General features: G+C 26.9%; 3 protein-coding genes across 4 annotated transcripts; 1 reads left to right on the top strand and 2 right to left on the bottom strand.

The window, feature by feature from the left end:
• Positions 1-159: 159 nt before the first annotated feature.
• Positions 160-3,476, bottom strand: LOC105253641 (phenylalanine--tRNA ligase alpha subunit). 2 transcript variants are annotated; one of them, XM_011261783.2, is made up of 8 exons: positions 3,182-3,476; positions 2,539-2,879; positions 2,225-2,446; positions 1,921-2,036; positions 1,663-1,847; positions 1,224-1,585; positions 1,044-1,145; positions 160-869 (listed from the first exon to the last, which is right to left on the bottom strand). In XM_011261783.2, the coding sequence occupies exons 1-8, from the start codon at positions 3,320-3,322 to the stop codon at positions 191-193; spliced, it is 2,148 nt and encodes a 715-aa protein (XP_011260085.1). In that variant the 5' UTR covers positions 3,323-3,476; the 3' UTR covers positions 160-190. The 2 variants fall into 2 exon arrangements, with proteins under 2 accessions (XP_011260085.1, XP_011260087.1); XM_011261785.2 differs by having other exon boundaries at positions 684-869; positions 1,017-1,145.
• A 1,522-nt stretch (positions 3,477-4,998) lies between these two features.
• Positions 4,999-9,314, bottom strand: LOC105253640 (short-chain dehydrogenase/reductase family 16C member 6-like). Its single transcript, XM_025408472.1, has 8 exons — positions 8,985-9,314; positions 8,251-8,409; positions 6,991-7,145; positions 6,651-6,828; positions 6,219-6,348; positions 5,905-6,025; positions 5,428-5,553; positions 4,999-5,250 (listed from the first exon to the last, which is right to left on the bottom strand). Exons 2-8 carry the CDS (start codon positions 8,398-8,400, stop codon positions 5,181-5,183), a joined length of 930 nt encoding a protein of 309 aa, XP_025264257.1. The 5' UTR covers positions 8,401-8,409; positions 8,985-9,314; the 3' UTR covers positions 4,999-5,180.
• A 1,623-nt stretch (positions 9,315-10,937) lies between these two features.
• LOC112637518 (ATP-dependent DNA helicase MPH1) lies at positions 10,938-16,766 on the top strand. The gene is made up of 14 exons (XM_025407408.1): positions 10,938-10,958; positions 11,179-11,392; positions 11,487-11,654; positions 11,765-11,937; positions 12,011-12,100; positions 12,183-12,407; positions 12,483-12,636; positions 12,753-12,868; positions 12,948-13,064; positions 13,205-13,370; positions 13,546-13,700; positions 13,768-14,005; positions 14,137-16,130; positions 16,228-16,766. The coding sequence occupies exons 2-14, from the start codon at positions 11,221-11,223 to the stop codon at positions 16,429-16,431; spliced, it is 3,972 nt and encodes a 1,323-aa protein (XP_025263193.1). The 5' UTR covers positions 10,938-10,958; positions 11,179-11,220; the 3' UTR covers positions 16,432-16,766.
• The last annotated feature ends 16 nt before the right edge of the window (positions 16,767-16,782 follow it).

Genomic DNA, 16,782 nt, shown 5'->3' on the forward strand with positions numbered 1-16,782 from the left:
TAAGTAGTCAATTCCGCAGATTTTTCCGACCCCCTCCTCTTCGCAGGAAAGGGGAAGAGGAGGGAGAAAATTACCCTTATTAGTTGTATGTGTGTGCAATTAAATTGTATTATATTGTATATGTATATTTTTCTCTTGATATATACATAAAATTTTATTTTTGTTCACAAAATAAATAAGCTTCAATAACTTAGTCTTTTCTTATTTTATATTTGTCGATGGATTCGAGGATAAGATCGACTATGGAAATATCCTCATCCATCACATAACGTGATTTCTTACGAATTTTTTGCATCGTGGCAGTATTTGTAATATCGTGCAAAATACAGTGTATTTTATCTAAATAAGTATCTATCTTATTCGCGTAGACTGGCCCGTTTCGTTCGTACCTTAATACATTTGCGTTGCTCAGTTCAATCAAGCGATTGAAATATCGTGCCACGTTTACTATGCCCTGAATTCTATGCATTCCTGGCATTATCATAATAGGATCGATTCCGATAGTTTTCCAAATCAAAATTAAAGACATGTTCGCGTGTGCGTTCATGCTGGAAAAATCTGAACAGAATCCAGCAAGCTCATTAGGAAAATTCGTCACTGTAGAATGAACATGTGTCGACACAGAGACATTAAAATATGGTCTTACAAGTCGTAATAAAGGCTCGATGAAATAAATTGGATAGTCTGGATCGCAAAAAATAACAAACTGTTGATTAGGAAAGCTTAGCTTTTCTGAAGAATTTTTCGCCGCTTGCTTGATTTTTGATTCTTGAGTTGACTGATCGCTTTTGATTTCTTGATTTGACTGATCAGCTTTAATTGACTTTTCTTCTTGCACCTCTCGTAAACGCATCATGTAACGACTAGTTCTACAAATAAAAATAATAAATTTATTCCTCGAGTATTTTACAATTACTAGGATTTACTAGGAATATTTTTTTTATATAGAATTCTTTATTTTTTAAATAAATTACCTAATTTACGTCCACAAAAAAGATAAATTCTAACATAAATACCTTAATAATTCTTAGAATGATATTTACTTCTCTAATCGACATATAGGATTGTTATGAACCATTTCCATGTCCACCTTTGGTCCAACAAGATCGCGTATATTGTTCAAACCATATTTAATCATTGTTGGTCTAGTTTAAAATTAAAGTATATGTTATACTTTTGTATTGAATTACAAGATTATACACGTAAATTATATTAATTTTTACCTTTCTAATGATAAACCCCATCCAAGAACATTTACATCAGGCGGTAAATTCAATGGCAATAACAATTCTGGCCTAAACATGCCGCTATTGCCAATCTCTATCCATTTCTCCAAACCATTGTGAAAACAAAATATTTCCATACTTGGTTCAGTATATGGATTATACGCAGGCTTGAATCGAAGCTGAGTGATGCCAAGCTTTTTGAAAAATTCATATAAAATTCCAATAAGATCACCCAGTGAAATCTTATAATTGGCAACAACACCTTCAATTTGATGAAATTCTGCAAGATGCGTCGCATCTAAAGTTTCATTGCGAAATACTCTATCAATACTGAAGTATTTCACTGGCTTAAACTCTCCCTGCAAAATATTTTTCTTCATGATTCATGGTTCTTAGAGGAGCAATTTCTGTTTGTGCCTCTCTGCTCAGTATATACCTCTTGCATGAGTTTATATAACATCCGTGCAGTAACAGCTGTTGTGTGAGTGCGCAACAAATTTTTCTGTGCCTCTTCCAATTTCCAATCATATTTATAACCTTGAGATCCATATCCTCCTTTACTGTGAACAGTTTTTACACGTTCGAGATATTCCATGGGGAATTTTGTAGTAATACGTGGCTCTAAAATATGTAACTAATGTTATATGTATATATATGTATTTTTTTCAAGTATATTTATGTTGTGGTAAGATACCAGAGACAAAAAAGGTATCATGTGCATCACGAGCGGGATGTTGCTGCGGCTGGAATAGCGCATCAAAATTCCAGAAAGAACTTTCTACGTAATTATTTGTCGGCATCTCTGTAAATCTGAAACAAAAATATTTTATATTTTTATGATGCAATAATCATTAATTTTATATAATATTATAAATGTATGTTATAGATGTATTATAAATGTATATTATATATATTATATATGTATAAAAAGACATAATATAAAATTAAAGTTTCAAAACACAATATAATTCTTGATAAAATAGTTTGATATTACTTACCCCATTTCCAGGAAAATTTTTCTAAATTCTTGACGAACTTTTAACAATGGATGCAAATGTCCAACCTGAAGCGCCGCACCTAATGCCTCAAAATTATATGGTTTGAATTTCTTGTTTTTCCAAGCACCATTTGTTAACAAATCTGATGTTAAATCTGCTTCTAGTTTTTCCATTTTTGTAGAGAAGTTTGGCCCTTTTTCCAGATGCATAATTTTAGTTACTCTATTATTTATAAAAGAAAAAAAAGAAAGTGATAAAGAATTGTTTTATTATATTTTGTTTGTATATATTTTTTAACTTGTGCAACTACTTACATATCTTGCACAAGTTTTCTCTTCTTATATTCAGTTTTAACATTCTCTGGGATATTTTCAAGGTCCTTTAAATGTACTTGTATGGTATCTACAATAGATGGTATTTTTTTTCGTACAATAGGAGTATCTCCACTTTTATCAAGTTCAATCCATCCAGCAACCATTGCTTTGGAAAAACCTACTTTGGCATAAGGAACAGATTTCATAAGGTCTGCCTGACGTATTCCTTTATCAGGAATAGCATTGTAAACGACCGCTTCGTGACCGCCATATTTTATTATATGTTGTCCCTCCGCTGTGACCTCCCACTTCCTTTTAGAGATTGGTTTTACCATGATCAACTATCAAAAAGAAGTTATATTTCAGTAATCAAATAATCACAATTTGAGTAAATTAAATCTTATAGACTAATTAATTTAATGAAAGCGATTTTTAAATTAATAAATAAAATAATTAAACATATTTATAACTAATCTAATGATTCCACAGATGGCAAAGATATTCAATTAGTAATTAATTTATTTCACATTCTATGTCCAATGTATAAATCGTACATAATAAATACATAATAAATAATTGAAGATATGATTTTAAGTAGCAAGTGTAACAATTAAGTGATTTTTATTATTAAAATAAGCCTTACGTTGTCCATTGTTTCAAGGCTCTTGATAGCTCCTATGATCTTTTGATGATCCTCCTGAAATTCGTTTGCTAAATCTAGCGAATTCGTTTCATCATGTTTATCTAGATATTCTAAAATTTGGTCTGTCAGCTGTTTTGCCATTTTACATCAATTGGTTTGTCGTGTAATCAAATATAATTTATCGCAACCGGCGAAAACCACGTGGTAAATTCACAAAATACTACGATAATACCTATTATGTATGCTGGCATCTAGCATATTGTATGTTGTACCTGGTTGTACACTTGTCAGAGATACAGGCATAGACATATAAAAATAATTAGAAGGAATCCAAGGTTCCATTTTGTGCACTCTGCTTGGCGTTATGGTTTTCAAAGCCTTTGATTGGACGGTTTTCCATTTAATAACACAAGACAAAATTAACTCCAATTATTAAACTTATTAATTAAATTACAAAACAGTCAATAACAATATTTTTATTATATTAAATAATTGTATTGTTAAATTATTGATAAATTTCGTTGTTAAGCATGCTAATTAATTAATAATTATTAAATGGAAAGAGAAAGCACTCCTTGACCAATCAGAACGAAGACATCCTTATTCTGATTGGTCAAGTGAATTGAAAGTATTTTGAACATTAGTGCACGCTCTAGTATAAATAAAGTTTAATGCTTGAACTTTTTATAGAGAGCATGATTTCAGATAATGTTTAAACGAAATTTGACGAATATATTTAATTTTTTCTATTTTCTATAATTGCACGTACATACACACACACATATATATATATATATATATATATATATATATATATAATATATATCTATATAAAACAATAAGACTATAAAAATTTTTAATAATTAATATTAATTGTATGTTTGTTAATAAATGGATCGATATGTTGACACTGCAATATTTTTGCATTTTATCAATTTTAAATTTTTTTTAATTGATATTTCTCTTGGATTATGCTAATTTTTAATTTACATCATACATACATTTTGTTCGTATCAAAACGAACAATCAGACATCTTTTCTCTTTTTCTGTAATTCAAACAAGCTGTAATTTGCTAGAACATATATCATATCTTATGTATCATAATTATATGATGTACTGGAAAATTAATAATTTTTTTATATAAATTAATTTTATCTTCGATATATTCTCACAATTTTTGAAAACTTGGTCTCATTAATTATAAATAAATATATCGTTAAAATACATATAGAACTGAGCAGCAGCTTATTTGAATTATTATCTGTATAATATCTATATTAACTTATGAGAGAATCAATTATTCGTTAATTAGAATATACAATCGATTATAAATTGCTTATTTATTCATGTAATATTGCTAATTTGTGATACTTTTCTCTAATCTAAAATTATTTTAATCTAAATATATAAATAGAATGTTTTAATAAATTTTATCTTTTAAGGAAATTATCAAAAAATGGAATAAATAACTTTACATATTTTACATTCAAACATTCCATATATATACATATATAGAATTATGAAACAAAATATTGAAATTATTGTTTATTAATCGTAATTTGCTACAAAAGATATTTATATTATACAATTTTATTGGAAAATAATAATAGAATTATAATAGTTATATAATAAGTTATAATAAGTTAATTACTTTGATTATAATAATTATAATTATTGGAAAATATAATTATATTTTTATTGTTTTGAATATAAAATAATAAATTCAAAGCAATACAATATATGCATATTATAAGCATTATTATATTAGCATTACCCGATGCACACTACGAGGAGGTTGCTGATCTGATTTGGCGCATGTGTGTGTGTGTGTGTGTGTGTGTGACAGCAGAGATAAGGACCCTACGGTTCGTCACTTCCGTAGCATTTTTTGACTCCAAACCCTCTCTGCTGTGTGTGTGTGTGTGTGTGTGTGTGTGTGTGTGTGTGTGTGTGTGTATTTAGAGTAAGTGTATAATAATGTATACAAGCTCATATCTTTTAATCTTCTATATCAACTCCGACATCAAGAAAATCGGAAATACAATGGATTGCCTTGGTGGGTAAACACCTAAAATTAAAATATTATTTTTTTAATAGAGAATGTACAAACAAAATAATATAAATATAATACAATAGTAGGTATTTATATTTATTAGCTACAAATTGCTTTGCAGCTTATTAGCATATTTTGATTTATTTCAAAATATATGCATTTAATGATTGAATTTTTACTTATGCAGTTTACCTTAATAAACGTACTAGTAGCAGCCAATATGAAGGTATACTTCTTTCTCGAAAATTCTGTCTTTGCGCATCAATTATTAATGAAGCTGCCTTCTGTGGTGTAAGTCCATTTATTATAAATGAAAATCTATTATTGATAAATAAAATAATGTTACTTATCAGCAATAATTATTATAAAAATATTTTATTATTTCAGTACATTTTAAATATATGTATATAAAATATAAGATTTAATAAAAAAATCGATAAGATTTAATAAAAAAATTTAATTAAAAAATGCTAATAAAAAAATTATTATATAATTTTATATAATTATATAATTATTATATAATTATATAATTATATTTTATATAATTTTTTTTATCGAATATGTTGATTTATAAAATGTTACATAAAATTATAATTTATATATTTATGTTATCGCTATTACAAAATGTTATTTACAATTCATCAACTTTACATCATTATATAAATGTACCTTGATCTTGGCTTTTTAACAATTCCAGTAAGTACTAGAGCTGGATAAACGGTAGTGAATTTAATTAAGGATTTTCCTTTGCTATATGCACGCAATTCTTCGCTGAGAGATTCCATAAGTGCTATAATACACACATGAAGAAAATATTAGAAAAAGATTCTGCAATTGTATTTATTATATTTTTATTTTGAATTTATGCGCATAGTATTCGTTAATTTACAGTTAATATTAATAATCATATTAATAATCAGTTAATATTAATAATCATACGCTATACATATATATATATTAATAGAATTATAAGATTAAATTACCTTTGACCGCAGATTTTGTGGGACTATAAACCGTACCATGTGTAGTGCTAATAAATGCTACTATTGATGAAATCGCCACAATGTGACCGTGATTTTTTTCAATCATACTTGGTAGGAACGCTTGCAACGTCTAAAAATGATTTCATTAAAAACAATATACGTATACTTGTATGCGTGTGACTCGTTTAGTCTCTTGAATTTATTTCAATTGTGAATATAGTAAATTAATTCTTAGTGCATATCTTTATTTCTTTAAGAATAATATTAAATTAAATTATTTAATTAATTAATTATTAAGTAAATTATATTATTAATTATTACACATATAAAGCTGTTGTGCTATATAGAATTATAGATTATAAGCCCATACATATGTATATATGTATATGTACTTTATAATTGCTATGTATGTGTATCTCAAATATTACTTGCCCAATAATGCGATTTCAAATTGACGTCTATAACTCGTGAAACTTCATCGATGCTTTGATTTAGTAATGTTTTAATAAATGCTATTCCAGCATTGTTGACTAAAATAGTAACATCACCGATTTCTTTTCTTATTTTTTCAGCCATTCTAAAGACTTCTTTCCTGTCTGCTACATTGCATCTATAAAAATCTCAAATTTTTAATCAGCATTGTTATTGATAATAATTAAATGTGTTGTTAATAATTAAATGTATTGATAATAATTAAATGTGTTGTTAATTGTATGAGTATAAACTATTCGAATTGTTTTTTATTTTATAAAATCAGATAATATTGATTTACTGATATGCGAATACAGCATTTTTCTCCATTAGTTTAATCTCTTTCATTGTTTGCTTATTAGTTTCTTCATTAATATCACAACATATCACTGTTGCGCCTAACAATGCATAACCAATCGCTATTTCTTTTCCAATGCCATGACCTGCACCTGTTACCTATAAACACAATATATTTAATTATGAGGCTACATCATGTGAATTACACATTATATCATACACATTACAGAATATCCCATTTTAATTGTCCTCTGATTGAATATCTCTTAAATGACGTATATAATGCGTAGAAAATGTAAAACAAAAATTGTAAGGTTTTGAGAAAAAAAGATATTAGTTTGAGTATAAATATTAAAACATGTGAGGATCAATATATTTTATCAATATACTTTAGGTTTACATAATTTTATATGAACTATAAAATGCTTATATAACTATAAAATATCTCATAAAATATTCATTTTTTGATTATTTTTTTACCTCAATACTTTTATGCACAAAATAAGAGGAATTAATTAGTATGAAGAAAACACATAATTATTCTTAAAAAAAAATTATGTAGCTGTTCGTTGCAAATTCATGTTTTCTTAAAAACAATTATGTGTTTTCTTTACACCATTAATTCATTCCTTTTATTTTTTTGTATATAAAAATATTGATATAAAATAATCGAAAGGTATTGAGATAAGATAATCGAAAAGTAAATACAATATATCGAAATATTTATAGTTTATGTAAAATTATGTCAATCTAAAGTATAAAATATCTCGCAATATATTCAATTTTGAACTATCCTATTCTTATAACTTTTTACATGGAATATTGTGAGAAATTGATTTATATGGACAAATTAAACGGTAGTCCGTTTAAAAAACTAGATTGAGCTTTATATGATCTTAATACCTACACCTGAAGTCAAACTAATATCTCCTTTTTCTTCTTCAAAAGCTTACAACTTTTATTTGAAACATTTACCAAATGAAAATGTGTCATTTAAGAGATATTCGAGATGGACAATTAAAATGGAATACCTTATTTATAGTTACTATTATCATAAATTTTATAGTTTATAAATTTTTATTCTCTTTAAGTAGATTTGCTATTTGATAAAATAATCTATAAGGCTAAATAATCTTTTGATAAAATAAATTTAACATGTTTAATATTTACATATATTAATTTTAATTTGATAAACTGAATATTACATTAGTATATTGGAAAAAATATGTTTTCTATATCTATATTCTATGAATTCCATACGCACCAAAACAATTTCATTAGTTACGCTCTTTTTTGTTATTGGAATAAACATTGTGAGTATGTTCTTGCAGATGAAATAAAAAACTTTCAAAATAAGAAACAGTATTTCTACTAGAAGGAGCAGGGTGTTGTTGCAGGATATCGTTGTTTTCATCCTAATTATCTAGAAAATTAATAATTATATATACACATATATACACACACATATAAGAAATGTAAATCCGATAAATTTCACTTTTATATCTTGGACTGCTATGTAAATCCGATAACTTTCACTTTTATATCTTGCACTGCTATGCATCTTGGAATGTTGACGGTATTCTAATTTTCAAGTCTTATAACTCGCAAACATTTTTAATGAAAAATAACTTATAGTGTTTGGAAAAGCTCTCGAAATAAGTTACAAGAATATTATAAAAAATATTATAAGAATGTTATAAAAAATAGGGAGTTTTATTTAAAAAATTGAAGGCGATCTTCATGTGACTATTAAATGATTATTCAAGATCAAACCAATGATATCATCTTGTTCTTTTCGAAGTCAAAAAAACTTTTGTACCAAACATTTTTTCGTATCTTTCATATTTTTTGAAATATTTGCCTGGGACGATTAAAAGAATCACTGATGTATATTTATCCATCATATAAAAATATTTTTAATTTTTAAAATTTTTACTTATTTATTATTTGAAACCGAAGTAGTTAGATTACAAATATGGTAAGATTTATTTTATGTACCTGATTATAATTATCGTCCAAAACTCTTCTATGGATCTTATTTTCCTTTTAGTCTGATAAATCTCAAAACCAGTTGAATCTTTCTGTCTCCTGATTATATATGTAAGTTGCTGGGCTTCACTTTTTATATTTAATTTTGCATTTGCATTAAAAGCATATGCGTATGTGTAAATTTCTCTGTCTTTTGTTTTCCACCTTTTTCTTTAATTGTTGGACTATGATAATTAACTGATACGAGTAAAATAGATTCGAGCAAATCTTTAATTATTAATTACGAACATCATACGTGTTGCACTGTTGCACGAATAATGAACTTCAGAATCGTATGCACAGGAAACACGATAACCTTTCACTTTTACATTTAACATTAAAAAAAAATGATTTCAATCTCATTAGCAAGGCTAAATTATTTATAAGTAAATGACAGATTTAAAGAGAGAAGATTGTACAACATCTCGAATCTATTATAAAAAGAAATTATATCTTTAATGAATTATATTTTTCCAAATCATAATTGAAAATTTTAAGCATAAATAGCATTACCCTTGTTCTTGTTTAGAATGTTTTATCTTATATTTTTACAGGGATACAAGGAAAGATAACATGTTGCAGAAATTTGTATAAAATGTAAATTTGTTTTTCTCGTTAATTATATATGTTCTCTTGTGAAATAAAAATAATTAATTCGCATTCAAATTAATGATCGAAAATATTCGCAAATATTTCTTTTTTCTTTCTCACATAAACTATAAAATAAATTCTTACATAAACTATAAAATAAATAACACTCATATTTGTTCGATAAATTGCTAAATCCTTATTGATATTATTATCCTTTTTTAATTTATTATTATCCTTTGATATTATCTTTTAAATTTATTTTTCAATGTAATCACATTTTAATTTTATGATTTTATTCTATGTTATGCGAGCTTGTATTGCTTTATAATTATATTTTATTTGTGACTTGAATGCAAGAATTTGAAGTCAGATTACGGAGAACTTGTTCTAATATTTTTATTTATTTTATTTAACTTCTAATAGAATACTATTATTAATTGCAATATTATTTTATCTAATTCGATAGAATATTACTAAATACTATTGATTGCCATATTTTTCTTTCTACTAGCTTGATGAACGTCCGCGAATTGAAATGTGATTATGCGCAAATAAAAAAAAATCTTTTGATAATTCTATCAAAATAAGAATTATATCTTGATTACATATTTAATAAAGAAAATGTATATAAAAAATAAAAAATATATAAGATATATGTTTATTAATTTATAATTACTTATTATTTGTAATTACTTTACCAGTTTATTTTGTATTATATTTTTTATAAAATTACAAATTTTTACATATTGCTTTGATAAATTTTAATTTTATTTTAATTTGTATTTTTGCAGATTTTATTTTAATTTGTATTTTTGCAGATTCGTTTATTTACAAATATTACATTATACAATATTGCATTTGAATATCGTGCAAATTTTTGGAGCAAAAATTTGATTGGCTGTTTTATATTCAATCAATTTTACATCGGTGACATTTACACCTTAAAGATGCGGCCTCATTGACGCTAAAAAGTAGCGTCAACCATTGGTTGAACAATGAAGCAACTATACTTACCTCCTTGTTCAACCAATGGTTGACGCTACTTTTTAGCGTCAATGAGGCCGCACCTTAAGGCGCCTTTTCATGTTAACGCTTAATGCTGATTTTCATTGCCAAGAGATATCACGTGTCTCAAATAAAAATACCAATTCATTTTTCGATCACGTGATGTTTTTTGATATTGAAAATGAAGGTTGAGGGTTCCATGAATTTGTGCCTTTATTTTTTTACATCATGATAGAGAGGTCGCTTCGCAAAAGTCATGTTTGAACAGGTTTTGAACGTAAAATAAAGATCGAGAGAGAAATTTTTTTATTTTCCATAAATTTTTAACAAATTTTCTGAAAGATTAAAGTAAATTTAAATTTGTGTATAAATATATGTATATAATTTTTTATTAATAGTAAAAAATAACATCAATGTTTTGTAAAGTGATGTCCACGTGACTCGATGCATTGTTTCTCGTAAACAGGAAATTAATATTTATGATGTCATACTGCAATTCTGTCAGATAAAAATATCTTTTTTTAAATTCATCTATTATGTTGAAAAGTTATCATTGCCATATTGTCAGATTTGTCCCTGATGTATGGAGATTGTATAAAGTTCTGCCAAGATGGAATTGTCATTGGAAAATGTTGAAATTTCAAATGATCCGGAAACCAAGGGATTTAGTTTATCAGCTGGAAATACCTGGATATATCCAGAAAATTATCCAGTCCGCCAGTACCAGTATAACATAGTTAAAGCAGCTTTATATCAGAACACCTTGGTTTGTTTACCTACTGGTAAGAAAAGCATTTATTATTAACAATACAAATTTACGACTGTTATATATTTTACTATTTATGTAACAGATTCTTATTTTTGATTTTGTTACAGGTTTAGGAAAGACTTTCATTGCCGCTGTTGTGATGTACAATTTCTGGAGATGGTATCCATTTGGAAAGATTGTGTTCTTAGCACCGACAAAACCTCTTGTTGCTCAGCAAATTGATGCATGTTATGAAGTAATGGGGATTCCAAGTGTTGACATGATAGAACTTACAGGTTTTAATATTTTACTATCATTACCTTAATAATGCACATAAGTGCTTTGAATAATATATATTTCATGTATATATTAAATATATTAATTTAGTAAATGTATTAATTTACAGGTGCAGTTAATAAAAAAAAACGTGAAATAGCATGGCACAAGAAAAGAATAATATTTGCCACTCCGCAAGTATTTCATAATGATCTGGAGAAAAAAATTGTTCCCAGTCATTTAGTCAAATGTGTTGTTGTAGATGAAGCTCATAAAGCTTTAGGCAAACATTCATATTGTGAGGTAAGAAAAATATAGGAAATATATGAATTGCAAATTTCTTCTATAATAAACTGATAAGATTTATAATTTTTAGTGTATTAAGATATTATATACACAGAATCAGTATTTTAGGGTATTAGCACTTTCTGCTACACCTGGAAATAAAATAGATAATGTTCATGAAGTGAGTAAATATAGATATATATTTTTATTAGAAATTGATTCTAGACAATTTTCACTATTTTAATATATATTTTGTTGTGCAGATAATACAAAATTTACATATTTCTCATCTGGAATTGAGAGATGAGACTTCAATCGACATAATGCCATATGTTAATAAAAGAAAAGTAGATATTATTTTGGTACCGCTTAGCCATGAATTAGCTGAATATAAAGACAAATATATTATTATTATGGATCGCCATGTTAAATTTCTTATGCAGTATAATATATTACGAGCTGAAACTGCGAATATATCTAAAGGAAGGGTAATTAAATTTAGTTTGTAAAAATTTAATAATTTAATGAAATATAGATTTTTTAGTTTTGACTATATTTTCCAGATATTCCATTTATTAAAAGAATTTCAAGCAAAGACAGACAAATCTGGAAATTATGGACAAATTATGAAGACATTGAATATATTATTAACTATGTATCATGCTTATGAACTTATGGTCAGACATGGATTGCGTGCCTTTTGTAAATTTTATCAAAGTACGTTATTTATAGCTACAAATTATTATAGTTTAATTTTGTAAGGCATTCTGCAGTTGTATTTATTGAAATATTTATAAATATAGGTAAAAGTTCAAAATAATTTTATTTTTTAGATCATTCTGATAAGTTTTGGATGAATAATGAAAATCAATTGCAAAGTTTGCTTAATGACATAGAAGTTTATCTTGGACCGTTCCCGGATATACTTCCTAATGGAGACGTACCTGAAGTAAATTTGTAAAAATATCTTGATAATACAGTAAAATCTTATAAAATGCATTATTTATAAAAATATATATTATTTCCAGATACCAGCAGATCTCGTATTTGGGCATAATAAGTTTCACAAATTAAAAGAATTGCTTGAGCATCATTTTAAATACAATAATGATCGACAAGACACAAGAGCTATTGTTTTTATTGAAGTTTGTATATCAATCTTTCATTTTTACATATAACATATAATATTGCTCCTATTTAATAATTGAAAATTATAATAAAAGTAAACGCGCAAAATGAAATATTTAATATTTGAAAAATTTAACATGTTACTCTACAAATCTAGTACAGAGACATAGTCAATGAAGTCTATATTTTGCTCTTGAAATCAAAACCACTAATCAGGCCACAGATGTTTGTTGGTCAAGCTAGTCAAAAACAGAAACAACAAATAAAAGCATTGGAGGATTTTCGAAGCAATCATGTCAATGTGCTGATTTCAACAAGTATAGGTAAGTAAGGTGAAAATGCATTTATAGTTAAAAATGCAATTGTTGCAATAATAAGCAGAACAAGTGATTTTAGTTATTCTATTATATTATATAAATCTATTATATTTATATAAATCTTTGTGAATCCTTTTATCAATCTTGAAATGTGTTAATTTTTTTGTAATGTATGATGTAGGTGAAGAAGGGTTGGATGTAGGAGAAGTAGATCTCATAATATGTTTCGATGTGTCGCAACATTCTCCAATAAGACTAGTTCAAAGAATGGGTAGGACGGGACGCAAACGAGATGGTCATATAATTGTTCTTGTTACAGATGGAAAGGAGCACGAGGTAAGTGTTATATACTTCTTCACACTTTTTTGTATATGCATTCTAATGTTACTAAAATGTTTTGCAGAATTTGAAGTCTACGCTTTCTAAAAGAGATTCTTTGAACAATAAAATATTAAACACAAGCAATATATTCTCTTCCTTATATGAAAATAACCCTAGGATGATACCAAATCAATTTACTCCAGAATGTTACAAGATGCATATTATTGCACCAAAAACACCAAGGGGTAAATGGAAAGAAAAGGAAAATGAAAAAAAGAAAATCAATAAAAGTGAAACATTTACTACAAAACAGAAAGAAAGTGAGTTCTTTTATGTTTAATTTAATTTAATTTATCTTTTATTTTTTCCATTAGTTATATTTAACAGGATTATCTAATATCTTTCTTATACAATATATATATATTTATTTTGTTATATTTATTTCATGCAGTTTCATCTATAAAAATAAATACAAATCAGTCATCGATGATGAAGTTTCTTACTAATAGTAAATGCAATGAACAGAATCAGAATAATACGTGTAATATTTTTACTCAATCAAGAACACAATGTAATAACCTGCAAAATACAATAAATCCTAATAACGTCAAACTGCTATCTGATGACAATGCAGGAAATGATTTTCTGACATTATGCGCAATAAAGAGGTCAGAGGAAGAAATATCTTCCAAAACTGTACATAAAATGGATACGACTTATGTTCCTACGCCAAAGCCAGTTAAAGATTTGTTCAATTTTGTATTACCTGATATACAAGTTATTGATTGTTTCTTTATGAAACTTGAAGATATTTCAGCAGAACGTGAAGATTGTAAAGATTTCCTAACACAAAGTAAAAATAATGAAAATGAAAATATTCATAACAATAATGATTGCATTGATATTAATGATGATAACTTTTGGTGTACTATCCGAAATGAGAAAAACATTGATAATAATGAAATAAGATTCGAAGATATACTTGACGAGAGTTCTGACTCGAATAGAACAACAATTTCATATCCGGATCAACAAATTAGAGATATTGAAATAAATTCGAATAATATTAAAGTTTCTGTATTTGGTGCAAAAGATGATAAAATTATGACTGATGTAGGAGTAGAAATACCAAATAACACAATAGATCTAGAATCTAGTTTATTCGAGAACATATTAAATGAGTCATTTAGTTCAATTGAAGATAATTTAGAAAATGAGGATATGCCACAACAAAATATAGTATCTTCAAACTCTTCAAGTGTTATCGCTAATATAAAAAAAATTAACATTACTGATGAAAATACTATTAACACATTTCACAACAAAAATAATACTGAATCTAATTCAAATTTATCATTATTTATAAAACCTGCTAAACCTCAAAGAAATCAATTTATGAAAAATTTTATAGACGAAATACAAGATTTTGATTTTAATAGTGATGATGATATAAATGAATTTGTTAGGCATGAATCGAACAGAAATAAATCTAAACATAATTCAAAGGCAGAGGAGAGTCTGTTATCTATAACTCAAGCTATTAATGAAATAGCAGGAACAAAAAAAAACTTGAAAGTATCGTCGAAATCTGTATGTAAGGAAGAATCGATTAACGAAGATAACACTGGCTGGATTTCAGTGAATACTAAGAATGAAACTAAAATCGAAAAAAGAAACACGAGTTCGAAAATAGAAGAAAAATTATCAGATTTTTGCAATTCTACTGCAAAATCATGTACTGTTGAACAGAATTTCGATTTCCCGGATGATTCTGATGAAGACTTTATGATCATAGAGAATAACGCGAAGAAATTTAATGAACTTGAAAGCTGTTATTTTCACGATATATCCAAAAACTGGGAAGATGAGAGTAATTGGTTGCCTAGTACATCGAAAAATTCGGAAGATAAAACCAACTATTTTGATAATACGTCGAAAAATATGAAACCGTGTGGTACATCAACGCCAACCAGTAGTAGACGTGCAGGATTGTCTTTGAAACGAAATAAGGTCCAACATCTAGATAAGATAGATTTGAGTGTATTTCAAGCACCTAATAAATGCACTAATAATATACAAAATAAAAATATTTTGGAATCTAGCTCGCCAAAGCACATGTTCTCTGATAAAATAATTGCACAAAAAATCAGTCATAAATATAAACGTGAAAACAATGTTAAAAACGAATTTATAGATGACGAAGCGGAAGTAGATTCTGACGCCAGTTCGGATGAAATCATTAATATAAATGAAGAGGAGTTTGCGGATTTTGTGAGCTATACACAACAGCAAGATGAAGTTGACATGCACGCGCATTATCTGCAGACTATTAAGAGCCCGATCAAACGACCGGGCGCCTTTCATTTCAGAAAACCACGGTCGCCCGATGTAAATACAGAGATTTATTCGCAGCCTTTGTCACAAGTGCAGGATTCGTATCTTTATGTACGTAAATTATCTGATGCATCACAATCGTATAATCGATTCGATTTTTATATACAAGATAAATTAATATGGAATATTTATTAAATTTTGATTTCAGGATTCATTTTGTGTTAAAGATGTCGAATCAAGCGTTGTCAATAACGATACAATATTAGAAAGAGCTGAAAGAGAATTAAAACGAAACAGGCGAAGACATTTTTGTTCAGATAAGATGAAACATGTCAAAAGACAAAAAACAAATCATTCTGAGAGTAGTGAGGATGAAATTGAACAACTGCGCATACAAGTGCAAGAAGATTAAAAATAAAGAAAGGAATAAAATTTGAATCAAACTGTGATGCGTCGATGATAATTATACGCAATAAGAAATTTATTTTTAAATTTGTACAAAGCATGTGTAAATACTCGTTCGTTAAAGATTTATTATTATTTTTCATAATAAAATTATGTAAAGATCTATCTTTATAATCAGATAACAATGATTTATGAATAATAGTATATTTGTTTTTCTCTTGCGAAATGCGTGATTTCCCGTTTCATCCAAAATCCGTGTGTTTTTTCCCATTACTTATTCTAATGATATTTTTATGATTTATCATTGTTCAGCGAGATATTTACATAGATTATATCCGCTTTATATCAAAGCTTTCGC

This window comes from Camponotus floridanus, unplaced genomic scaffold (assembly GCF_003227725.1).
Source record: "Camponotus floridanus strain SB8 unplaced genomic scaffold, Cflo_v7.5 scaffold1, whole genome shotgun sequence".
NCBI classification, from domain to species: Eukaryota; Metazoa; Arthropoda; class Insecta; order Hymenoptera; family Formicidae; genus Camponotus; species Camponotus floridanus.